This window comes from Borostomias antarcticus, assembly GCF_949987555.1.
Source record: "Borostomias antarcticus genome assembly, chromosome: 1".
Lineage (NCBI taxonomy): Eukaryota > Metazoa > Chordata > Actinopteri > Stomiiformes > Stomiidae > Borostomias > Borostomias antarcticus.
This window is the reverse complement of record NC_140234.1, coordinates 21,596,519-21,622,125: the sequence shown is the minus strand read 5'-3', so window position 1 is coordinate 21,622,125 and position 25,607 is coordinate 21,596,519. Positions and strand designations below refer to the sequence as shown.

Sequence of the window (25,607 nt, the reverse complement as noted above, 5' to 3'; positions counted from 1 at the left end):
TGTGTCTCTGCCCTCTCTCTCTTCCTCTCCCTTTCTCTCTCTCTCTCTCTCTCTCTCTCTCTCTCTCCCCTCCTGTCTCTGCCCTCTCTCTCTCTCTCTCTCCCCTCTCTCCTGTCTCTGCCCTCTCTCTCTCTCTCTGCCCTCTCTGTCCCTGCCTCTCTCAGCTACTTCGCCCAGATCCTGGAGAAGCACGGCCCGCTGAGCCCCCAAGACCCCCTGCTGGTGGGCCAGCTGGTCAACTTCCCCCCCGAGGCCCAGCAGAAGATCCAGGAGGCCGGCGGCCTCCAGCCCTTCCTCCTCGAGTCGCTGCGCTTCGTCATGACCGGCGACGTCATCGGACTCATGAGGCACGCCGCGACCCTGCAGGGCGGCGGCAGCGGCGGGCGCCACGGACTCAACGGTCTGGACGACGTAGGAGACGACGCGGATAAGGGCAGACTCGGCCTCAACCCCGCGGCTAACTATTTCCTCCACCGTAGTAGCGGTAGCAGCAGCAGCAGTCAAGATTTGGGACTCGACGATTTGACTGTAGGTTGCAGCAAAGAGACGATGGCGGCCCCAGTGAGGCGCGAGCCGGTGGTTTTTCCGACCTATTTGTCCGGGTTCCCCCCCGGCCTCAGGCCGCCGGGCTTTCCGCCCCCTCGGTCTTCGGCGGGGGACGCCGCACCGGCGGAAGGGTCCGCTGCCTGCGCGACGCCGGATACCGACCAATACTTTGACTGCGAGGACCTCGACCTGTATGTGAGCGAGGCGGACGAGAACGGAGTGTGGGAAACCATCGTCTCCACGGGAACGAGGAGGCCGACGGCGTCCGGGAAGACATCGGTAAAGACGTCGGCAGTCCAGGTGGGGAACAGACGGGCGCCTTTAATCTAGTTTCTCTGGTCATTTCAAGACCAGCCAATGAAAACGACAGGATGTGAACTCAACCTGAGGGGACAAGGTGTCTTGGCTGCATTTCCACAGTTACTACAAATCACAACAGGTGTATCACCTATGGGATGTCATAATACCAGAGCTTTGAAGATGTTTATGCTAACTTTAGTTGTGTTTTGATGTGGAGAACAATGTCTGATTACTAGTAATGTACTTAAGGCAGGAGTGTACAGTACGCAAGGCAGGAGGAAACCAAGTCACATTCTAGTCTCTAGATCAGACAGACGCTCCCATTCAGCTGTCTAGTGGAATGCATGCAGGGTGAATTCACGTCACTCCTTGGTGTTCGGACTCCTGCCGTTCTCTGTAGTTTTGTGCCGGTCGTAGAGCCGCTGCGATCACCATGACGATCTTCACTTTTATACAACGTCATTTTGTGATTATGATCCAGTACCGTCATACCACCGTACGTGTATTAGACGGAGAAAGGTTTGTGTAAAATATGGTATCAAATGGGAATAGGAGTGACACCCCTAGTAACACCAACTTGGAGGGCTAGTAGGCTGCCTGACTAATAATACAGCTTTTTATTTCTCTCTTCAGTCGGCTTGTGACTCCAAGCGTGAACGTCAGTGGTCAAATGTGCAAGTCAATACAGAGCCATATGAACCTTTCGAAGCAAATAATGTGAGTCCATAACATTGTTTTTGCTTCTTTTAACTTCTACGTGTTCCGATTTAATCGCCGCCAGTTACACGAGACCTCTTTTCTTACCTGCATGTTCCATCTCGTTCCTCAGGGTGTCATGACCAAGAAAGAGAAGGATAACATGGAGTTTATGAACCAGATCCATCAGATCCAGGAGGACTATGATGCTGTGAAGCTGAAACGTCAGGAGGCCAGCTCCGCCCTGGAAGCTGAACTGGAGAATATAAACCTGAACATAGAAGTAAGGGCCACTACCGTCTACAGCCATCACCAAAGCACAGAGACTTTACACGACTGAAACCCGTCCATCATGTAGGCGGATGAGTTTGAACCTCTATTCGAACCGGCAGCCAAGATGACCGCGTGTCTGTGTGTTTTTCACTCGAACCAGATCGCCAATAAAGAGCTGGGCCTGTTCCAGCAGAAGCTGGAGGAGGAGGTGAAGAAGGACCAGCAGGAGAAGAGGGAGAACCAGGAGACCCTGAAGGCTTTGAAGGCCGAGATAAAGGAGATGGCCGAGTCCCAGGAAAGGTAGCCGCGTGACCACTCCCCCCCCCCCCGCGTGACCACTCCCCCCCCCGCCGAGCAGGGAAGCGTTCAAGGGCGTGTTGTGGCACATCTAAGAGATAAACACAGACGTCAGCTTGGGTTAACTGCTGCTGCAGTCACCATTAGGTCTCGTCTGTGGTTTCTGTCAAATCTGGTTCACCAATAGAACATAGCCTCCATTCCCACTAGCACTGCATCTACAGCTGAGGAAAACATACCCTTTTATAGTTGAGCATACTTGACCGTTTGTACATACTTTGTTCTTACAGTTGAGGATACTTGACCGTTTATTTTGTTCTTTGCTCCCACCCAGCTTGACCAAAAACATCAAGGAGAAGAACAAGGAGTATCAGACACTGCTGAATGATTTCTTGGAGCTGAGGCAAGTGTCAATTTTTACTTCCTCATGCATCCTTGGCCGATGTTCACCATTTAAACGTGCGGCCTCGCCCGCTTGTCATGGCTTCTCATTTGAAAGGTGTTGAATGGTTAACCGTGTAATTGAGCAGCTTAAGTGCCGGAATGTTCACGTCCCAACATTGACGATCCCCACAGCAACCAGTCAGCTGCTCAGAAGATGAGCCTGGAGGACGAGATCAAGAGATGCCGAGACCTGTGCTCCAAGGCCGCCCACAGGTCCCAGGCCGCAGAGGTGTGTGTGTGTGTGTGTGTGTGTGTGTGTGTGTTTTTAGGGAGGATGAATGTATGGTAGACCAAAGACATCACTCAAGAGTGTGTGTGTAATGTGTGTGTGTGTGTGTGTGTGTGTGCGTGTGCGCGTGTGCGTGCGTGCGTCCTTACATGTTCACCTCTGCTACCTCAGTATCTGTATTTACCAGAGGTAGCTAGATCTACCATGATGACACCCTCCATTCTCCCACTACTCTTAACACACACACTGACCCTCCTGCCCCCTCCCCGCGCTCTAGCTGTCCATCCTGGAGAGCCGCGGTGGCCGAGGGCTCCAGGGCCTATACCGGTCTCTGTCCGACGCCAGGGCGGTCCTGGCCAAGCTGGCGGAAGTTGCCCCCAGGTAGGTGTGGAGTCACTGCCCGTCTGCTGTACTGCTGCTCGGTCATTATCAAACCACCAGGTAGACGGAGGCTTCGTGTGGTGGGGAGCATTTTTGAAATGACTGCTGAGCTTCCTTGCTCTACGCTCAGTGGAGTTGACCGATGAGCTGCTGTTGCTGTTGACAGGTGAGCTGTGTGTCTGGTGGTTGGTCAGTAGAGTTGACCGATGCGCTGTGTGGTGGTTGGTTAGTAGAGTAGATGCGCTGTGTGATGGTTGGTCAGTGGAGTTGACCGATGCGCTGTGTGGTGGTTGGTTAGTAGTTGACCGATGCGCTGTGCGGTGTTCGGTTAGTAGTTGATTGGTCAGTAGAGTTGACCGATGCGCTCTGTGGTGGTTGGTTAGTAGTTGACCGATGCGCTGTGTGGTGGTTGGTAAGTAGTTGACCGATGTGCTGTGTGGTGATTGGTCAGCGTATTTCTCTTGTTCCCTGTAGATATCCTCCCCAGGTGCTCCACTCCGCCATGGAGGCGTGGAACAGCTGTGCGCAGGAGGCTGAGGAGAAGATCTACGCTGCTCAGGTGGGCACGCCCCCTCTCTCTCTCTCACACACACACACACACACACACACACACACACACACTCTCTCTGACCCCGTTTAGACTTGGTTTTAGGATGCGTTTTGAACGATCAGACTCAAAGTGGACAGCGCTAAATGCAATTGTAAACGGCCACCAAAACGTTCTCTGAAACGTTTCCTCAAACCACTTGCCGAGGTGGTGTGGGACGCATATGACCGCATATCTTTAGTAGTCTAAACGCTAATGTGTCCTGATGCGTCCCCGACAAAGACGTAACAGGAAAACACGTCATCAATGTAGGATCATTTTTCTCCTTTTTCGCCTTGTCCTGCACTCTTAAGTCGCAAATGACTTGTCCTATCAATCGAAACAGTTGGAAAAAGTCCTACTATGTTCATTAGTTCTTCAAACATCTTCGTTTGCTTTCATGCGCACTTTCTCAATCTGTTCAAAGTCAAACCGACTGATTATTGCTTTGTTTACATGGAACAGCTGTGCGACGCACGCAGGCAGGAGTGGGTGACTTACTATGGTTACTGCATACGAACACAAGTGGTCAGCTGGACACATTTGGAGACGCACGATAGACACGGGTGCAAACGATGCGTCTCGCTGTCCACTTGTGATCCGATCGTCCAAAACGCATTTCAAAACCAAGTCTAAACAGGGTGTCTCTCTACCTCACACTCACCTCATACTCTCACCTCACACACACTCACCTCACACACTCTCACCTCATACACATGCTGTCACCTCACTCACTCACTCACACTCACTCACTCACTCACTCACTCACTCACTCACTCACTCACTCACTCACACACACACACACACACACACACACACAGGTTGATGTTTACTGGTGAGTGAACGTGGTTGGTTGTGGTCCTCAGGCTGAGTACCACCAGCAGATGGAGCAGGTGAAGAGAGGCACCAGGCTGAGCGCCCTGCCCCCCATCGTCACCCCTGACGCTCCCCAGGTCCCACCCTTACCGGTAAGCTGTTTCTGGACCCCCCCCCCCTCCCCCCCCATATTTCACACCGGTCATCTGATCTCGTCTCGGCCAGTTTCCCCAAGCCCTTGATTTTTAAGTTACTCTCAAAGATGTCACACACGTCCCTAGTAGGGCTGGGTATCGGAGTCGAATTTCAAGAATCGATTCGATTCCAATTCACAAGGTTCGGAATCGATTATCTCGATTCGATTCAATATCGATTCGGTTAGTGTTACTAAAACCTGTTTTTTTTTTAGCTGTAACCTTGACTGCCAAGTTATGCAACACATCAATACTAGGGCTGGGTATCGATACTGATTTCCAAAAATGAATGAATGAATGAATCATTGAATGAATGAACTATTCATTCCTTCATTTATTCATTCATTCATTAAATAAAAGATTGATTTTGGGATTCATGAATCGATTCTGAATTATTTGATTCAGAATCGATGAATCGATTTTCTAAACCCATCCCTAGTCCCTAGGTGGCGCTGCGTTTAGGGGCTGTAGTGATTAGCCACGGCTGTTTGGGGTAGGTTCAGTCACGGTAGGGCAAGTCAGTCCGTATCAGTGCCACGGCGGAGAAAACGGGTAGGGCTGTATCCGACTCGGCATTTTGTGAGTCGAATCGGATTCGCCTGTTCAAACCAGAAATTCAACGATTCGTTCCCTTTTTTTCTCATACGCCTAGACTGAGAGGAGACCGCGCTATATCAGTTTCCTTTTACTGCACAACAAAAAGCTACAGTAGAAGGCAGCCTAGGTCTAAAACGAATGATTGGCCTGTCCTATATAAATCACAAGGCAGGTGATTGGTCTTGGCCCACCAGCGCATCTCGACAGTGGAGCAAAAAAAAAGCTTGACTTAAAGAATCTGTCGACTTAACGGTCTCGGACTGGCGATTTGAATCGTCGACTTTCAGGGGGCAGCCCTAAAACCAGGCCAGCGTACGTTAACCCCCCCTCCCCCGTCTGCTTCCCCAGATTCAGATATGTCACGCTACCCGTCCAGACCAGCTCCTCCCCCTTCTCCTGTCCTGGCCGGCCCCCCACCCCTCCCCTCTCCCCGTCACCCCCGCCCCCTCCTTCCTGGTCAGGCCTCCTCCAGGGCTAGGCTTCCTGCCCCCCGGCGCTGGTCCAGTCAGAGTAGTCTTCCTGAGTCCAGAGAAGGTAGAGCAGACAGGACGTCCTGTCCTGGACAGGGTCGTTGTCAGGGAGAGGGACAGTGTTAGTGACATAATCTTACCATATATTTATTTTGCTGGACATTTTGTGACTAAAGCAGAGATTGTACCGTAGAGAGTTAATTCCATCTGCATACTGACTGTGGGACAAACGGGCACTCATAATAATGTCGGGTTGTGAATTTGAACTATTCCCCCCCCCCAGGGTTTGAAGTGGTCTTGTCTAACGTACTTTCTCTCTGGTTGTTCTGGCAGTTCCTGTACCACAGCCAGCGGCTGCCCCCCCCCCACCACCAGCAGCTGTCCCGCTTCCCGCCGCCGCACCCTTCCTACGGGGGCCCGGTGCCCGTCAGGGGCCCCATGTACGTCCACCCGGGGCCCCCGCCCCCCAGGGGCCCCGCGGCCCAGTCCCCCGCGCCGGACGAGCAGCCCGGCCGAGCCGAGCTGTCCCCCAGCCTGGCTGGAGCTCTGGCTAGTACTCGCGCTTACAGCCAGGGGGCGCCGGCCCAGGCCCAGCACCAGGCCCAGCACCAGGCCCAGGCCCAGCACCAGGCCCAGCACCAGGCCCAGGCCCAGCACCAGGCCCAGCACCAGGCCCAGGCCCAGGCTCAAGCTAGCCAGCTGAACCAGAGCCCCAGACACCAGCCCAACAATGTGTTTGAGAAGATCCTGGACCGCCTCAGCACCATGTTCCCTCACTACCGCAGGTAACGCACACGTGCACGCACACACACACACACACACACACACACACACACACACACACACACTCAATGAGCTAATGGTGTACGATTACATGTGCAAGAGCTGTATATGATTGAGCGCTATGGAGCATATTGGCCATCAGATGTGAGGCTGTTCCTCCTCATTTTCTCATCCTCCTCATCAAATATCAGCCAGCAGTGATCAAATATCAGCCAGCAGCGTTTCACGTCACTGTGTGTGCGCGTGTGTGCGTGTGTGCGCGCTCTTCAGGCCACTCCTGAAGAACTTCGTCCAGGAGATGCGCACGGCCAGCGGAGGGACGCTGAACTCTTACTCCTACGAAGACGTCATCAATCGAGTGGCCCAGCGCATCCTGGACCACCAAGACAACGCCAAGGTGAGACCACCGCCCTCTCCGCTCACACACTTCAAACGGGTCATACGTAGGACTTCAGCGTACCAGAATGTTTGTTCATTTGTTTACTTTTACAAATTGGACACACGCATCCCTACACACCTCTGGTGTGTCATTTGATCTCTACCCACCTTGTTCTCAGGCTTTCTCATAATGTTAATAATAATAATAACTTTCATTTATATAGCGCCTTTCATAGACCCAAGGTCGCTCATCTCAGGGTTGTAACGGTGGAAACTTCATACAAGAATCTCTCCACTGGAGCGTTCTAGCTATACACCCAAAGGAAGCGAGAGCCCTTTGCCGGGCTGATTGTGTCTTAACCGTATGGGCCAACCCCGTGCTGTGTTTCAGGCTGACCCCGCGCTGTGTTTCAGGCCGACCCCGCGCTGTGTTTCAGGCCGACCCCGCGCTGTGTTTCAGGCCGACCCCGCGCTGTGTTTCAGGCCGACCCCGCGCTGTGTTTCAGGCCGACCCCGCGCTGTGTTTCGGGCCGACCCCGTGCTGTGTTTCGGGCTAACCCTGTGCTGTGTTTCAGGCTAACCCTGTGCTGTGTTTCAGGCTAACCCTGTGCTGTGTTTCAGGCTAACCCTGTGCTGTGTTTCAGGCTAACCCTGTGCTGTGTTTCGGGCTGACCCCGTGCTGTGTTTCTGTTGCGGCCCCAGGAGCCGGTGACTGGTGGGAAGGGCGGCCCCCCGCTGTGCGGGACCCCGCCGCGCTCCGACTCGCCCGCCTCTGCCGGCTTCGCGGGGACTCCTCCCCCTGCCCACGTCTGGAAGAGCACGGGCGCCCACGGACGCCCCCCGTCCAAGGCGGTGAGCGGCTGTTCGTCACACGCTGGCCTGGTTCCATTACCTACATCCGCTCGCTGGCCTGGTTCCATTACCTACATCGGTTGTGCTTAAATCTTTTCAATAACGTACCGCCTTTGAAATATTTATTTTCATTACGCCAAGTACCCCCTGACCCAGCGCAAAAAAACACATTTTTGGTAGAAAAAAATGCCTATAAAGAGGTACAATACAAGCACCATCAGGGTCTGATTTAAACAACAACCTTCGAACTGAAAAACACTTAAATGCTACATTTAAAATGTTTGAAATTAAATTAATTAATTTTTGTCCAGCATAGTCTCAGCCAATACAACAGGCTGGAAGTAATGGTAATAGTAGTCTAATAGTCTTCAGCTATGGTGAATAGTTTTGGCTTTAGCTACGAGCAGAGAACTTGCATGAAGCCTGAGTGCATTGTTGATGTTGTGGAGACTATTGAATATAAAATGTGGTTTAGCAAACTTACTGTACATTAAAATGTACATTCAAAAGTAAATTGAACCTATTATAGTGTAAGAAATATATACATGTATATATATATATAGATGTTTTTTTATTTAACGGTTTTAAAAGTCACGTACCCCCTGCAATACTGCGAAGTACCTCCTAAGGGTACCCCCATTTGAGAACCACTGGTCTACATCAGATGCCCCCCCCCCCCCTCCTCCGTCACTAATGAGGAGGAGGGGGCTTATGAACGGAGGACAGTGCTCTCTTAATGTAACACTACAGTTACCGGTGTGTGTGAGAGAGATTACATTATTCGTGGTTTTTGTTGTCCTGTGCAGCTGAACTTGGAGGACCCCTGCATCATCTGCCATGATGAGATGTCTAAGGAGGATCTGTGTGTGCTGGAGTGCAGACACAGCTTCCACAGAGAGGTATGACCAGATCCCTGACACCTCTCTCTATGATGCTCTCACTAGGACCAGATCCCTGACACCTCTCTCTATGATGCTCTCACTAGGACCAGATCCCTGATGCACCTCTCTCTATGATGCTCTCACTAGGACCAGATCCCTGATACACCTCTCTCTATGATGCTCTCACTAGGACCAGATCCCTGATGCACCTCTCTCTATGATGCTCTCACTAGGACCAGATCCCTGATGCACCTCTCTCTATGATGCTCTCACTAGGACCAGATCCCTGATGCACCTCTCTCTATGATGCTCTCACTAGGACCAGATCCCTGATACACCTCTCTATGGTGCTCTCACTAGGACCAGATCCCTGACACGCCTCTCTCTATGATGCTCTCACTAGGACCAGATCCCTGACGCACCTCTCTCTATGTTGCTCTCTGCCAGAGACTTGGTCTGGATATTAGTTTTGTTGTTTCGTTTTGCGGGGAAGGACTAATCAATATTGGATAGCCACTTGTGTAGAGGAGCCCAGGCCCTAGAAGAGCACAGGTCATTAGCTGTCCTATCACACGAGTGGAGAGAAGGCCTCGGGAATAGTGGAAAGTATTCACTATTCACTAACGGCCAGTTAGTGTCTGACGAGTCTTCTCACTCTCCAGTGTATCAAGTCATGGCTGCGGGAGCAGAGCACCTGTCCCACCTGCAGAGAGCACGCCCTCCTGCCCGAGGACTTCCCCATGCTGCCAGGCAGGAGACCACGAGGCCACGCCCACACCGCCTTCTCCTGAAAACCCCGTCTGTCCCTGCGTCGCTCTACCGCTAACCCTGAGCTAACTCTACAATAGGAACATTACCGCTAACCCTGAGCTAACTTTAGAATAGGAACTTGACATCCGTATTTACAGTGTCTACACATCTTTATTCTAAGTTTACTATAGTCCCTCTTCATACAGGTAACTGTACTACTTTGTGAACTCATGCATGTGTTGCATAAATATGGACCAAAGGCTTTGATTATTATTTACCCTGTTTATCAGGCGTTTCTTTACGCCGTGCACAGAATTGTGCCATACTACGCTTGAGCGTTGACTTGAGTGTTTGCCTTAATTGTTTTATTTTGTTTTACTTTGTGATCAATCTAATTTGTGTTAAGTTTGTAATCCTTGCATTGTAGTCAGTCTACACATGATTGAATGAGGAACAGTTGCATTTAAATCCAATATTTTGTTTCAGGTTCCAATGATTGTGAAAGTCTTTAAGACTCCCCTGTGTCTAATAAAAGTTGGCACTTTGTGTGAAGCTTTGCTGTTTGAAAATTCATAATTGCCATTTTTATTTTATTTTTTTAACCCAAATCACTTTTGTATTATTGGTGTTTTACTGTAAGATTAACTCTTAATTAAAATTTGAGATGTTAATCACACTTGAGTCAAGTTTATTTTGCTTCTCATGTTGGAAGATTAGTCAGGAAAAAGTACAAGAGCCAATTTTCTGAAAGATTGACCGTTAGTACTGTATCTACATAACTCAAGCATACAAATGCTGTGCAAACCGCTGTAAAGGTTTACACAGGGGTAGGTTATATCACAGACTGACTACCCCAATAACCTGGTTTATAGTATTGTTGCTGCATTCTGCCGCCACTTCAAAATAAAGTGTAGTGGTGTCTCTCGTGCTGGGAACCTTAACACTGCAAATTTAACGAACATCTACATTTTTACTTAAATAGTTGCTTAGTTCCTTGAAGCCGACACTTTATTCACAATGTCATGTTTTGGGAGTTGACACAAATATCCATTCCTATGGTAAATATCAGGGTTAATTTTGACAACCAAATACATGACTTTAAAGCAGATGTACATGTGTGTGTATTATATATATGTATATAAAAAAGACTTTATTCAACTGGCACATAATTTAATATGCAAGTAGGGCTGCATTACCAAATGTTTAACATGAGCAATGTTGATGAAATCATGCCCCTCTGTACACTAAGAACTCTACATTGACAATGTGCACATGTTTCAGAGTCCTAATGGTTCTAGGACAGGAGACTCAGTGTGCCCATCAGCTATGGCTGCTGTGTCCCAGGACCTCAAGTGTGGGTTGTCTCTATGTCGTCCTTGGCCACTTATGTCCGTCTCAGTTTTAGCCCATCAAAGGCACTATCCTCTGTAGTGGGACTCCGTCCTCTTACAGTAGATCGGGGGTCGTCACACCCGGCACAGCTTGAGAGGGAAGTTTTCTGTGATCAGGTGGTCGTCATGGAGGACCATCACCACGTTCACCTCAAACTCTGAGAGAGAAGAGTCCAGTCAGCAACACAACCACTACAACAAGGCGTGACAAAAGTTTCAAAGCGGCATACCTGGTGTTGTTCACGTAACACATTTCTATCTGCTGACAGAAGTCATCTTTTGTCTATTTCCATAAATACCTAGTCTCAACGCCAGACCTATGAGAGTTCTTTTGCTGATACACTACGGAAGCTACGCTAACTACGTTACTGCACGCTGCACATCTCTATGGGTCTGGGACACTTCATGCAAAAAGCTGGTGCTCAAATCCTGGCAATTCATTGGTAGCGCCGGAATCCCGGCGACACCAATCAGTAAAGACTTTTGCGAACAGGCGTTCCCCATTGACATGCTAGCCCAGATTAGATGGGCGGGGCGTCTCCCATTGGCTGCTACGACCTGTCACTCTTTCAATTTTGACCCGTCGATACGCACTCAGAACACGAACTTGGGCGGTGAAGTGGCACAGACTCATGTCGTATGCGGAGCGCAGCGATTCAACGTTATATTTGAGTCTGGAGAGAGACTAATAAATCCCTAATCCCGAATCATGGAAGGAAGGCGTCCTCACCGACTTTGAAGTTGGTGGTTTCCAGCGTGGGGCAGGTGAACAGGCGGGGGAACACCATGTAGATGGGGATGGGGAGGCCGTGACAGACGTCCCCCTCGGCTATCTGGATGTTCTGGATCTCGGTGGCGTCTCGGGCGTAGCCCTCAGCACAGCCTGGACAAAAGGGCCCAGAGTGGTTCAGTACATGTGATGAATACCCCCAAAAAAACATGTCATTCTAACCATATCCGCAGGGAGTTGTACTGAGGCCCCAGGTTTATTTCAAACAAACCCCGCAGACAGAACACTAAATATCACAACATGCATCCATCCATCCTCATCCGCTTATCCGGGGTCGGGACGCGGAGGCAGCAGCTATCACAACATGCAATCATACAACAAAAAGTACATTTTAAAAAAACGGCCCCTTGGTGAGAATTCTGTCTCAGAGGACGCTGTTGCGAACGAGTGAGGTAGGATGGCATGCTCGTCTCACCGCACGTCTCTACCCGGACCAGCTGCAGCTCGATGCTCTTGATGGCCACGTCGGAGCTCTCCACCACCAGCTCTCCGGTCAGGGGCTGGGTGATCACGCAGTTGGTGGCGTCCAGGTGGCCGCGGATCAGGAACTTGGGCAGCGAGGTCCTCTGTGGAGGAGGGAGACGAGAGGAAACAGCCCAAAGAGTTAGGATGACTTCACTAAAGGGTTAGGATGACTTCACTAGAGTTAGGATGACTTCACTAAAGGGTTAGGATGACTTCACTAGAGTTAGGATGACTTCACTAAAGGGTTAGGATGACTTTGCTAGAGTTAGGATGACTTCACTAAAGGGTTAGGATGACTTCACTAAAGGGTTAGGATGACTTCACTAGAGTTAGGATGACTTCACTAAAGAGTTAGGATGACTTCACTAAAGGGTTTGGATGACTTCACTAAAGAGTTAGGATGACTTCACTAAAGAGTTAGGATTACTTCACTAAAGGGTTAGGATTACTTCACTAAAGGGTTAGGATGACTTCACTAAAGAGTTAGGATGACTTCACTAAAGAGTTAGGATGACTTCACTAAAGGGTTAGGATGACTTCACTAAAGAGTTAGGATGACTTCACTAAAGGGTTAGGATGACTTCACTAAAGAGTTAGGATGACTTCACTAAAGAGTTAGGATGACTTCACTAAAGAGTTAGGATGACTTCACTAAAGGGTTAGGATGACTTCACTAAAGAGTTAGGATGACTTCACTAAAGAGTTAGGATGACTTCACTAAAGAGTTAGGATGACTTCACTAAAGAGTTAGGATCACTTCACTAAAGAGTTAGGATCACTTCACTAAAGAGTTAGGATGACTTCACTAAAGCCTTCCCTGAAGTCGTGTTATTATCACTCCAGATATTCTCCTGTACCTCGCGCACATTCTGAAGGGTCTCCGGTGTGATGGTGAAGTGGACCGGTGTGGGTTGGAGCTTGGCTTTCTGTGGCTGGAAGAAGAAGAGAAGAGAGGGTCTCAGCCTAATATATACGAGTTATTGTATGACTGTGTAATATGAAGATGATACATTCTGGATCTCAAAATGTCCCTAAAGGTTTGATGTGCGAAAGACTGTGACAAAACAAGAAAAGGCGTTCTGGAGGCAGATGCATTTTTGAGTGATTTTAATGCAGGCTTGCGGGTAGTCTAACCCCCAGAGTTGAGGATCAAAATATGGAGATGCATTCAGAGAAAGTTTCCTTTATAATAGCGAATAAACAAGGTGTGAGCTCAGGCATTGCCTTATCTGGGTGAACAAGTGGCCCATTCACATAATTCTGGGCCTGCGACCAACTGTGCCTTTCTGCTCATTAAACTTATCTTTCTGCTCATTAAACTTATCTTCTGTACTACTCTCCCACCTCAAACATTGCCTCCTGTTTGCTACATCTCCCCTAAGCCTGTTCTATTGCTTGATCCTATCGGTTTTGTACTTTCTGTGATCTTTCCCTGCTTGCGCCTGCACACACACACACAAGCAACTCAACGATTATTTTAACAGCTTCTCAGGCCCACAGACCTGTCAGTTTTATACAGCAAAAACACAACTCTTACAAATACATTCGTAGCCCGAATACACTGATTTCCCTTTGTGTGATATCATGCCATGTACAGAAACTACTAAGTACTGTACTAAGTTTGTAACCATGCTTTAACATCATGTAACTAACTGTAACTGTATTTCTAATTAGGAAATAAAAGAAGTGAGTCATTTATTTGAGTCTCTGTATATTGACGGTTTGTTACAAACTGTAGAGTCCTAACTCATCACTGTATATTGTATTATTATTAATAATAATAATAATAATAATAATAATAAATATACAATAATATTGTATTGTATAAGTCAATTGGCCTGCTCTGTCAATACATCGGCTTAGTCATTGGTATGTTTTTATCTATAAAGCCATTCTGGGTAGACTCCCCTGTTATTTATCTGTCATTCTAACCAGAAAATATGGAAATGATGGGTTACGGTCTAGGACATATAGGACACTATGCGTATGACTCTAGAGTTCAGACTGAGTTGGGATAGGAGGCCTTCATGTTTGCTGCACCATCCGCATGGAACAGCCTGCAAAATGAACTCAACTCCAGGATCTACAGTAGTCACTCTGAATGAACTCAACTCCAGGATCTAGTCACTCTGAATGAGCTCAACTCCAGGATCTAGTCACTCTGAATGAGCTCAACTCCAGGATCTAGTCACTCTGAATGAGCTCAACTCCAGGATCTAGTCACTCTGAATGAGCTCAACTCCAGGATCTAGTCACTCTGAATGAGCTCAACTCCAGGATCTAGTCACTCTGAATGAACTCAACTCCAGGATCTAGTCACTCTGAATGAATTTAAAGGCATGGTGAGATTCATAGAAAGTTAGAAACGCTTATTAATACTCGTAATCGTTTTAATTGAAATACGGTTCATGGATCCCCTGCACTTTTATTGTATGGAACTTTTGAGCTGAACTTTTGTTTGTATGCGTGTGTGTGTATGTGTGTGTGTGTGTACTGTATGAAACCATCACTCTTGAAACCCCTGGTTAAATAAAGGTTAATGAAATGAAATGCTGAACAGAACTGCTGCGCTCACCTGACAGTGCACCATGAACTCACACGTCTTGGTCAGATCTTTGGCCAACAAGGAGCGTTTCATATCACAACGCAGGGTGTACTGGACAAGAGAGAATTCAATGAGCACAGTTGTCCACTAGTATGCACTTGTAAATCAAACACATTTTAAAAACAAGTTCCATTGAAATGTCTCCCTACACCTCATTCATTTTTCAATCATCAGAGCAAGTCTGGGTCCTTTTTACAACTTAATATGTAAATGCATGTTTTTATCGTATTGTACGAATGCATGTTTTATTGCATCATTTTTTTGTATTGTTGTTTGTATATGGGACTGGAGATGGAAATTAGCAAAAGCTATAATCTAGTACAATGCATCTTCTCTCTAAGGAGACTAATATATTTGTATGTTGTCCCTGAAATAAACTTCTAAAAAAAAAAAAAAAAAATTTGAATGATTCTGGAGTAAAAAAACAACAACATTTCTTGTCTTATACAGCTTACATTTTCTATCTTATTATACTGTACAGCTAGCATGTCCCATCTTTAAGAGCTACCAGGGGCAAGACGGTAGTAAGGCAACTATTGACATGCCTTAAAACCCTCCGCAAAAAATATCAAGCATTTTAAGCAACCACAAAGATGTGTTTGTTTTGGCCACCGGTCTCCGCTTCTCTTCCAGTGTCTTTGAGATGCCAGGAAACACAGGAAACGTCTCTGTCGGTCTCTTAGTCTATAATTACACCCTATCAGATAAATTTAGCTGCAGATACGGTGAGGGTTACAATCACTGGTTTGTTTTCTGCCAGATGGCCTGACAATAAAAGGGCTCACTGAAACAGTTCTCAGACATGGCCTTGGTTTCACCCAAGAGACACACACATGCGCATGCACACGCACACAAAACACACACACAAAGAACACACACCCCGAAACACTAAACAGTGCCGCTGTTTAGTGCGCGATTCGGGGTGTGGTTTGGGGAACGCGTTTGTGTGCGAGTGTGTGTGTGTGTGTGTGTGTGTGTGTGTGTGCGCGTGTTTGTGATAGCAGTGATGAATAGGTAAGTGCAGCTGTGCAGTGGGAGGTGGTATGGTTGTTCTAGCCCCTGTCTGACACAGAGGGGAATCTAGGTCACTGTCTGGAACTAAGGTCCGTCTGCAAAACCCGGACCCTGGATCGTCACCCTCCAGTCATTACCTGGATGTTGACAAAAACCCCATGGTAGGTCTCATACAGGATTTTGTTGCCCTTTGTGTGCAGGGGGAACTCGAAGGGGATCTCTGTCTTGCCTCCTGGAATCTTGCCTGGTTTCACCACTTCAATGTTGCTGGTGATCAGTTGAATGGGCTGCATGGAGGCGAGAGAGAGCGCACAATCTGTCAGTGTGACATCATCTAGCAGGTGCTCCTATCCAGATGAACTCCACGGGGACTGTCAGAAACTAAGGAATGCAATAAGGCGCTGAATCAGAAATACGGGCTGTTATAAACGCACAACGGCAAGAAAAGCCAATCAGAGGACTAGAGAGTAAACCGTTCATATGCAAGTAACTGTGAAAGAGACCCACTCAAAAATTCTAAAAAAAAAAAAAACGGGGGTTCAACTTAGGCTATTAGGTAATGTGCTACTAATTCAGTTCCAATGTTGTGTAGCTCTGCCACATAGGGGGGCTTCGCTCTTCTTGGTTTACGGCAGGTTGCCAAGGCAACATTGACTGAGGTTAAAAAAAAAAAAAAAAAAAAATAAAAATAATGTATGCATCTGTCAGCCAATGGGGTACAGGTGCCACCTATATAAGGGGTCGCAGACCCACATTCTGCTCCCTGCTGTGAGCCGTTAATCGACCGGGAAGGAAACAAGCATCATAAGAATGCAGTAGGGAGCACTAGTGTCTGCGCTAAAGGCCGTTTTGAAGGCGCTGTGCGTCTGCCCTGCTCTGGACGCCCATACCTTCTGTCATGTTTGTATGGGAGCCCAGCGCGCCCGGGAAGGACTCCGGGACCCCCGCCCCCTCCGGATGCTCTGGCGTCAAGGTGAGAGAGGGCGGAGTTCTTCGGGTCGTCTCTGCTATCGTCTTCGGAGGAAGTCGGACCCGGGGAGGGCGGCGTGGATGGTGTGGCGTCCCCTTCTAGGGTTCGCCGTGTCGCCCCTCTTGGAGCTCAGCCCTGACCCCCAGGTGTTGTTCGATAGCCAGCTGTCGGCCTCCACTCTCAGAGTGTATGTGTCAGCTATATCCTCTAGTGAAGCGTTTCCGCTTCCGACTCAGGCCTGTACTCAGAGCCACTGCCCCTCGGCGGGAGCTGTCCGTGGTGCTGAACGTGCTCTGTGAGAGTCCGTTCGAGCCCCTCGGAGCAGATTTCACCTCAAGCGGTCGTCTTTGAAGACGGTGCTTCTCCTCGCCGAGCGTGTCAGTGATTTATGCACACGTTCGAGGCGACCGGACTGCCTCGCTATCGCTGGCGATCAGAGCAAAGCTGTGTTTTGTCCAAATCCGGCTCTCCTGACGAAGATTGTCAAGAGCTCATACAGTTCACGGACCCTGGAACTGTGGGCCTTCTCTCCCCCATCTCATGGGTGTACCAAGGAGGCTTGTTTGCATGGCCTGTGCCCCATCCGTGCTTTGGCACATTATGTCGGGTGCACAGCTGCGATAAGGTCATGACCTCTGCTGCTTGTATGTCACAGCGCAGGTAGATTGGGGCATGCTGTAGTACATTTACTATAACACCAATAATAAACCTTCTTATAGGAATTGTTATTGCATTTGTGTTCTATTGTATTCTCACTGCTAAACCGATAGCCTGGCGTCGCCGTCCCGATCACGTGACCTCACATTCGGCTCTCCGCGCAAAACAAGCGAGCCTTTTTGCGAGAAAATCTGGCTTCCTGGCTGCTGAATGACACCTTCAGTTTGAATAAAGGTCAACCGACTTCGAGCATACGAGCGAGTAAAAATGCGAACTGAGTTTAACCACAGACGCCTGCACGAGTCTAACCACATGACCTCAACCACACAAGCTCTCTGTTCTCTGCACAGACGTCAAGAGGAATTATAATGTTGTAATGATGGAACGTTCAACAGATGCACCTGAGGGGGGGGCCTCTCGACTGTAAACATTATACTATATATTGTGTGTGGAAAGAGAGAGAGTATTTCCCGAGCTTGCAATCTCTAATTAAAAAGATCTTAAGCAGGTCTTGTTGTGTATTCATGTTTATTGATGAATCTCACAGCAGTGTACAATACATGTGAGGTGGTAAATAGCATTTCCTCCACAGACGACTGCTTACTGAGCAACATCTGTCCCTTTGGCTGTGCGAGAGCATTGTGACAGCCCCTTTATATAGGTGGCCCCTGTACCCCATTGGCTGACAGATTTTTTTTATCTCAGTCAACGTTGCCTTGGCAATGTGGGTAAACCAAGACATAGAACTGGAGTGGAGCTACAGTTAGTAACCATAGTTTCCGTACCTTTACAGAGTTGTAGAAGGCCTCAAACACCCCCACACTCTTGGAGCTGAGCTGTAAGTTGACCACACCCTCCATGGTGAGAGAAATACCCTGGTGCTGTACAGCCTCTTTGCTTACTAACACCACAACACCTGCTAAGACCTCCTGCCAAGAAGAACACACACAATTTGTATGATTAACTTGTCTTGTCACTACATGCTGAAACCATATTTCCATTCAAAAGTAGAGAATGTAAGGGCTTTGATTGAGAAACTTTGAAAGCTAGCTGTTTAATTGGATGGTTGCTTTATTTTATTAGCGGCAGCGCATTCACCCAAAACATCCAGCAGAGGGCAGTAAATGACCTGTTCATTCATACTTGAATCTTGGACTTCAACATTTATGAAAAGTGTATAACATAAATACTATAGTCTCATCTGAAGTCTTAGTTAGATAGTGCCGTCCCGTTGACATTCTCCGACCTCACCGACCTAACAAAGCCAGAAAGCCCCGAAATAAATAAAACACCACTGAACAAACTTCCAGAAAACTGCCCGTCTGCTGCAACTCTGTTATTTTAAATCAAGACTCAAGACTTTTCTTTTGGCCGCTTTTTATTAAATCAAATAATTATTCATTCATACACTGCACTATAACTTGTATTCCTGTATTCTATTTTTCCTGCATTTCGTTTTATATGACCTTTTATGTGTTTCTTGCACTTTGTCTTGATGCTTTTAATCTCATGTAAAGCAATTTAAATTGCCTTGTTGCTGAAATGTGCTGTACAAATAAACTTGCCTTGCGTTACTGACACAAGTCATGTGCTACGGATAGCTCGCTGGTTTGCCATATTTGGCTCGGTTTTGCATTTATCTGCGTTAGATTGCTAGCTTGCACTAAATCTACTCATTATTTTTTTTAGCTAATAGTCTTTTCAATAGAATGCAACCTTAAAAATGAGTCACATATGGGGGTATTAACTAGCTAGCCAATACTGGCAGACGACAGCTAACGTTAGCTGATAGTGATAGCTAACGTTAGGTACTTATTTAAACAGCTAGCTAAAATATCAGTTCATATCACTATTCTCTTACCTCCTCGTGATACACTTTGTTGGCTCTTTTTAGTCGTATATCCAAACTGGCACTCATCCTTGCGATTTATCAGATATCAATCAAAATGTTCTGCATAAATAATCCACATTTCCTTTTTCCTTAGCGACGCTACTTCCTACATACACACCGATCATGTGACAAATTGTCATGTGACAAACAATTCTATCATTTGGCAGACTAATCCACTATATCTCACAATTTATGTTTGTTGGATCGATCGGATTAACTAAACTCTTATCTTCTCACTGTCGGGGGTAAATATGTATATTTATATATGCAATTGATTAAAGTGAACCTCTTCCCTGAACCATAAATAAGCACATGTAGTGTTTTTGTGTCTTGTATGTATGTACAAAAAGTGATCCCCATGCATGATTCCCACTCAATTTTCTGACTACATTGGCTGTCTCAAACGGATAGGCAGCAATTGGAGGCAGAGAAGCATCAAGTCGTGTCCCAATCGAATATTTACAAATATGCCGCCTACTGCCGCTCGTTTTGAAGGCAGCACGGATGAACCCTTCGTTTGTCAAGATATCCCACAATCCCGCTCCACTGCTCCGACCCAAAGAGCAATTGAGAGATAATTTATCTCCATAACTGTTAATGTCACTGAAGTTTGGGTATGTTTTCAGCGAGAAAGTAACCATGTAGATTGGCCAAAACGTGGCCAGTTTATAAAAATAACTCATTTATATGGCTGATCTGACGTTTGTTTACCTCTTCTGAAGGCTAATGTGAGCTTGGCTACGTTAGATAGATACCTGCGGGGTTTGACAGAAACGTCGGAACATGGCTAAACAAGTTGTAAAATGATTTGTGGACCAATAACTTTAGCTAGCTAAGTAGTGTGTTTAAAGTAACTAGCTTACTATATTGTTGTCTTGGCAGTTGTTAAAAGAACAGGACACCAAAAACGAACGTGTTCCTTCATCTGAAGCTACCATTCGTGAATGGCTAGTCAAATACTAGGCTAGGCTAACGTATTAGTTTACTTGGGAACACGTTAGCTGGCCAGCACAACCAATTTGTTGGCTTTTAGTTTTGACAACTGATAAGTTCTGTTACACAGCAAATACTTTTTCCAGAATATTTTAGTGATTATTGACCGACAGGTATTTAGCGACATGACACCATGACATTGTTACGCATTGCTCCTTGGAAGTCCGTCTCAATCCAGACTACTTTCCAGGCAACTTCAGACAAAAACACTGCCTCCAACGGATACTGCCTCGCTAGACAGCAAGGCAGCTGAATACCGTTTGGGATGCATCCTTTGTGAGTTTGTCGTCTCAAATCAAGTCAAACGTGAACAAATACGTTCGAGGAGTCAAGTAACCACTCACTCATCTGATTCTGATCCGCCCCTTAGAAACGTTCATTTGATTGGCAGTTTCTATGACAACTGCGCAGTCTTTTTCTGCGTCATTGGTCCATACGGAAAGTTCTCAATTTGATTGACAGTCGTCATGGTAACGGTCTTACTCACCCTCCATTTTGTTAGCCAGTCCCTTTTATTTTTTTCGTTCAAAAATATACCTTCCCGCCGATGTAGTAAATACAGTCATCAGAGGAATGACACCAGTTATTTACACTGAAACTAATGCCACAAAAATCAAATGATTGTAATTTAATGAATAAAGCACACTGAGGTGGATGCGGTAAAGCGGAGCTAACTGATAGCTAACGTTAGCTAGCCACAAGCTAATGTTGCGTTGGTTGTCTGTAACGTTAGCTAGATAGCTAGCTACGTTAGCAGGCTGTAGTTTCTATGGTCTGCCGGGCCGGTTCGCTGCGCAGGTTTGGAACGCGCGCCATTTTGTGAAATTTACAAAAAATATATTTTTAAGAAAACAAGGGCTTCGATATTTGGACGCAATTTTTGACATGAGTTAGGAACGATGTCTCTGACATGGAATCCCGGGCCAGCTGACGATGTGCGGGCGTGCATCGAAATGTTGCTTTTCCTGTGCTCGGATCGAATACGGTTCTGTTGACGGTGCTGGCGACTTGACGGAGAGGCGCTGTTGATTTGGATACAGAATTGACACCAACTCAGAGGAGTGAAGGCTGTACGTTGGGAAATCAGGGGGGCTCCATGGAGGAGAATAGACTGGATTTACTAATTTGCCGTAAGGCATTGGGGTGGATAAATGAGAATATATTTCTCGGATAGGAAGAGTGACAGGCACCGACAAAGGTGAGTTTGCACTGTGAAAGGGGTTGCTAAGCTAGCTAGCTGCTTGCGCTAGCACTAGCTGTGTTAGCTCTGGGGGAATGGTCAATGGGAGTCCGCTTACCCAGACTGAGTTAGCCAGCTGGCTAGCTAAACATTGGAACTATCTCACGTCGGTGACTTGTTATACCACTGCAAAAGTTAGATGCCACTGTTGATTTGGAAGAGTTTCTGCCATTGCTGCTTGGTTTTATTGTAACGTTAATGTACATTTCATGAGCTGACAACATGATACGAGCCGCGAAACGACCCCAACACAACTGAGCGTTGTAGGCCACGCTGAGATATTGGTATCAGTGTAATTGCTGGAAATGAAGCGAACATGTACTCTATGGAATGATTCGAAAGTCGTTCAAATGAAAAGTTAAATGAAGATAAATTACCAATCGTATAAATGAAGTGTATGACTATCAATAAGTATATCAAGCTACTGTTCCAGTTATAACATAATGTCATTTGTAAACATTGAAGTTTCTATGGATTTATAGTTCCAGGGGTTAGTCCCTCCCCTAGCTAGGAAGCAGGCTAATTAGCTAGTTGGCTTACTAACTTTACAGGTAGAACCATAGACTCCTTGTAACTTAACTTTCACCATCATTAGTAGCGGGGTAGTTAGCTAGCTAGTTAGCAACATCTAGTCAGCTTGCAATGTTTGCTTAAAAATCATAGTGAGGCTAACGTCGTTAGCTAAACTCCACGCTGCAAACGCAGTTCACTGGCAAGTAAGCTAACGTTAGCTAGCAGAGTGTTAGCTAACCAGCTAGCTACAGCACTACTCTTTCTATACCCTGCCAACCTACGAACGTTAGCAAGCAGTGGTCTATTGGATATCGTCTCGTGTTTTTAAATTAGATATAGACCAGTTATGTTGACGCTTGTCAAGGAGAAATTATCCGCTTTACATGGATTCATCACAATGCCCAGTTGATACACCATTTAGCTTAGCTTACGAGTTGGCTACCCAGCTAACTTAACTGGTCAAATAGCTTAGATGTTGGCATGGATAGTGATATCATCTTCAGGATTCAGTTTGACCGAAGTTACCCATTGAATAATAACTGTAGGTAGTGTCTGGTTATCACAGTGTCGTGCCTGGCTATTAAAAGATTTCATCTGTAGGCTGAGTGCTGAAACAAGGCACACAGGATAACTTGGTCCACTTCTGGTGTCCCTCTGACATTAGTCCATAGCTTGATAAAGGTTAGATAAAACAGGTAGGACTTGCTGGTCATTATTCATATCATGGTGACAATATAGTTAAACAATATAGTTAGTCACAATTAATTGGTCTAACATTTTCAACTGTTCAACGTGCAGACTTGAGTTGCTGAGGTTGAGAAGTACAGTACAGTGTACTTTTCTCTCTTTACTTTTTTTTTTTTTACAGAAACAGCATCACTGGTGTACAACATTATTAGAAGAGGGACTAGATTTTCACTTTTTGAACCTCCTCCTAGTGTGTCAGCTTCCATAGCCCATGTTGGAGTCTTCAGTGAAGCTGGGGAGCTGAATATTTTAGCAGTTATGCCTAGCCCAAGAGTAATGGAAACAGAGAGGACCAGTTTTGAAGGAAGAAGCTAGGGAATGGGCTGGCTCCCAGTTAAGTCTAATTCTGCCCTGAGTTTACAGACTTGTGAACAATCAATTTTGTGAAACTACCCATGTACAGTCTAAAACTTTTGGGAGGAGCATCTAATTCAAGCCCATGACAGTTATTTATTACGGATATTGATCGTTCAACTTCAACATCTACCTTATTGTTGAATCATGGATGGTCAAGGTTTGATTCCCGGACCATATAGGCTAATAGGCTATGTGTTCAAGTCATTTTGGACAATATTACTATGGTAGGCTATAGCATTGTTTTAGCCATTATGGAGCAAACTAGACCTGTGCATCTCATGAGTGTCATTCCATGTCAAATCAAGCAGCCATGACACCACAGTATTTCTGCAACTGTTTATTTTTTTGTGTGATTTAATAAACACAAAGAAATGCAAATTTCAAAATGCAAAATTTTTACCACTGGGCATTTTATTTTGAGAGTATTCAAATAATAGCAGTTTCCCCTAGTTTTTTTTAAGGGGGGGTGGTAGGCCCCCCAAAACTACTATTGCTGTCACAGGGTGAGCATGTTTGTTTGTTTGTTTATTTATTTATTTATCCGTGGGGCGGACTTTTCATGGATGCATGGTGTTGATAGTGTTGTCATAGACGGGTGCAGGTGTTTCTTAATATCAGTGCATTTCTCTACACTGAGCTGAAATTAAATGAGTGCACATAACTTAGGCCTATGTAAATACATATTAACAATATTGATTTACAACTAGGGGTGAAACATTCTGGGAATATTCAAAGGTCGAAACTTTCCATGGGAAATTATGGGAATTAACAGGAATAAACTGGGAATTTTGGGGTTATTTGTCTACTGTATTTACCTTGTCATATACAGACATAAATATAAACATTTTGTTTCGTCATCATAGCAGACATGCAGGCAAACTTTTCTAAGACAAAATTTATTTATTTTTATTTTTGACTAAATCTATTTGTGAGTAGAGCCTTAAAGAATTCTAAAGCCTTAGTGTGCAGGATGCAAGGAATTGGATGTGCATGTGATGTGATGGAGGAATGCACAGTACAGAGTTGTTTTAATCAACATTGTTTTTACATCAGTTTGTTTTAACCAAGATCATGTTGCAAGATCTAGAATAGCATTTTGTTTTTCTCCCAACTAGGTTACGTTTAAGTTCCCTGTTATAGGGGTCAGCAATGGTGTAGCGGTCTAATGCATCGTGTTCCAGTGCATCTGCCCACCAGGGACTGGCGGTCTCACCAGATCCGAGTATGGCCAGATCCCAGATAGTGGCCAATTGGGCCGCCACTCCTGGAGGTGGGTTAGGCATAGTTTAATCTCATCTTGAGGGTTTGTCACACAACAACAACTCTGTCTGGTGTCAGAATTACGGTTGTGAGCTGAAAGAGTCGAGAAGTTGTCTCTTCCCTTCGTATTGCCGACCGCCCGCGCTGTGTGACGAATCCTGAAAAACAATAACCGGGAAGTTCATAATAATATTCTCTATCTTGAGGTAGGCCTATAGGCTTCTAGGTTTCAGGTCCCGTTGGCAAGTTTAGGTTCTAAATATTTAAGTTGCTATCTTCATGACTGACTTGTAGCAGCTTGCTACGCATTTCCAATTGCTAGTTCAGGCTCAAAAGGAATCCGATTTCCGAAATAGGCCTAAAGCTTGAAGTAGGGCCCTATGATTTCAGCAGACGGAATTGAGGAATTAGTTAGCCTTATAAAAATGGAATCAACTGTAAAACGCGGAACAATGCTGAATTTAACATAATTTGCCTATATAATTGATCAATTAAACATACACGGACATGGTAGCATACTTACAACTGCTTCTGTTAAGTTTAAAAAGTGAAAGAAGGCTGAAGGCTGCTCTAGATTCACATTATGTGACAAGTGAAGTCTGATAGCACTGCTCTTGTATTTCACACTACATCTTTGTCATGAAAATTGTAAAAGCTTGAAGTAGGGCCCTATGATTTCAGCGGACAGAATCGAGGAATTAGTTAGCCTTATAAAAATGGAATCAACTGTAAAATGCTGAACATTGCTGAATTTAACAATTTGCCTATATAATTGATCAATTAAACATACACAGACATGGTAGCATACTTACAACTGCTTCTGTTAAGTTTAAAAAGTGAAAGAAGGCTGAGGGCTGCTCTAGACTCACGTTATGTGACAAGTGAAGTCTGATAGCGCTGCTCTTGTATTTCACACTATATCTTTGTCATGAAAATTGTCATTTTCTTTCATGAGCATCAGATTTATTGAGCAAGAGTGACCTTCCGATTACAATTTTGGGCGATTCCATTTTTTCTTTCTAACAACTATAATTGGAAGCATTCCACCTCTACTTCCACTTCTGCCCTTAGAGTTGGCAAGCTGATTTATTCTGTATAAGGTGCGTGGAGCCACAATGGAGCCTGCAGGTTCACGCCCTACGAGGAGTTTCGGGAAGCGGAAGTGTTTTCCGCCCAAAAAGACCTCTGTTGTGAGCCTCTGTCGTAAACCTTAGCTACCTGAGCCGGGTGTTTTGAAGACG

General features: G+C 46.1%; 3 protein-coding genes across 5 annotated transcripts in view; 2 read left to right on the top strand and 1 right to left on the bottom strand.

Annotated features, from left to right (window-relative positions):
* The window catches only part of ttc3 (tetratricopeptide repeat domain 3), a 30,309-nt gene extending 20,215 nt beyond the window's left edge, over positions 1-10,094 (top strand). For both annotated transcript variants that reach the window (XM_084444156.1, XM_084444155.1), the window contains 14 exons: positions 165-846; positions 1,480-1,563; positions 1,676-1,825; positions 1,976-2,115; positions 2,447-2,515; positions 2,689-2,785; positions 3,063-3,166; positions 3,641-3,725; positions 4,619-4,720; positions 6,163-6,614; positions 6,883-7,009; positions 7,693-7,842; positions 8,649-8,741; positions 9,386-10,094. In XM_084444156.1, the coding sequence (XP_084300282.1) occupies positions 165-846; positions 1,480-1,563; positions 1,676-1,825; positions 1,976-2,115; positions 2,447-2,515; positions 2,689-2,785; positions 3,063-3,166; positions 3,641-3,725; positions 4,619-4,720; positions 6,163-6,614; positions 6,883-7,009; positions 7,693-7,842; positions 8,649-8,741; positions 9,386-9,514 (2,464 nt within the window). In that variant the 3' untranslated portion in view covers positions 9,515-10,094. The remainder of the gene's footprint in view (positions 1-164; positions 847-1,479; positions 1,564-1,675; positions 1,826-1,975; positions 2,116-2,446; positions 2,516-2,688; positions 2,786-3,062; positions 3,167-3,640; positions 3,726-4,618; positions 4,721-6,162; positions 6,615-6,882; positions 7,010-7,692; positions 7,843-8,648; positions 8,742-9,385) is intronic.
* A 548-nt stretch (positions 10,095-10,642) lies between these two features.
* On the bottom strand, positions 10,643-20,193 carry vps26c (VPS26 endosomal protein sorting factor C). 2 transcript variants are annotated; one of them, XM_084444188.1, is made up of 8 exons: positions 20,120-20,193; positions 18,151-18,294; positions 15,876-16,025; positions 14,695-14,775; positions 12,977-13,051; positions 12,070-12,220; positions 11,595-11,747; positions 10,643-11,022 (listed from the first exon to the last, which is right to left on the bottom strand). In XM_084444188.1, exons 2-8 carry the CDS (start codon positions 18,223-18,225, stop codon positions 10,940-10,942), a joined length of 768 nt encoding a protein of 255 aa, XP_084300314.1. In that variant the 5' UTR covers positions 18,226-18,294; positions 20,120-20,193; the 3' UTR covers positions 10,643-10,939. The 2 variants fall into 2 exon arrangements, with proteins under 2 accessions (XP_084300314.1, XP_084300313.1); XM_084444187.1 differs by lacking the exon at positions 20,120-20,193 and adding an exon at positions 19,227-19,366.
* An 854-nt stretch (positions 20,194-21,047) lies between these two features.
* Positions 21,048-25,607, top strand: part of dyrk1aa (dual-specificity tyrosine-(Y)-phosphorylation regulated kinase 1A, a) — a 38,564-nt gene continuing 34,004 nt past the window's right edge. Inside the window, exon 1 of the mRNA XM_084444174.1 lies at positions 21,048-21,447. The gene's annotated coding sequence lies outside the window, so the exon portion shown is untranslated. The remainder of the gene's footprint in view (positions 21,448-25,607) is intronic.

Coding starts and splice junctions, on each gene's coding strand:
- vps26c (XM_084444187.1), bottom strand. CDS start 19,283: ATGAGTGCCAGTTTGGATATACGACTAAAAAGAGCCAACAAAGTGTAT. Junction 18,295..19,226: donor ACAAAGTGTATCACGAGGAG/GTAAGAGAATAG, acceptor TCTTCTTGGCAG/GAGGTCTTAGCAGGTGTTGT. Junction 11,023..11,594: donor AACCACCAACTTCAAAGTCG/GTGAGGACGCCT, acceptor CTTCTCTCTCAG/AGTTTGAGGTGAACGTGGTG.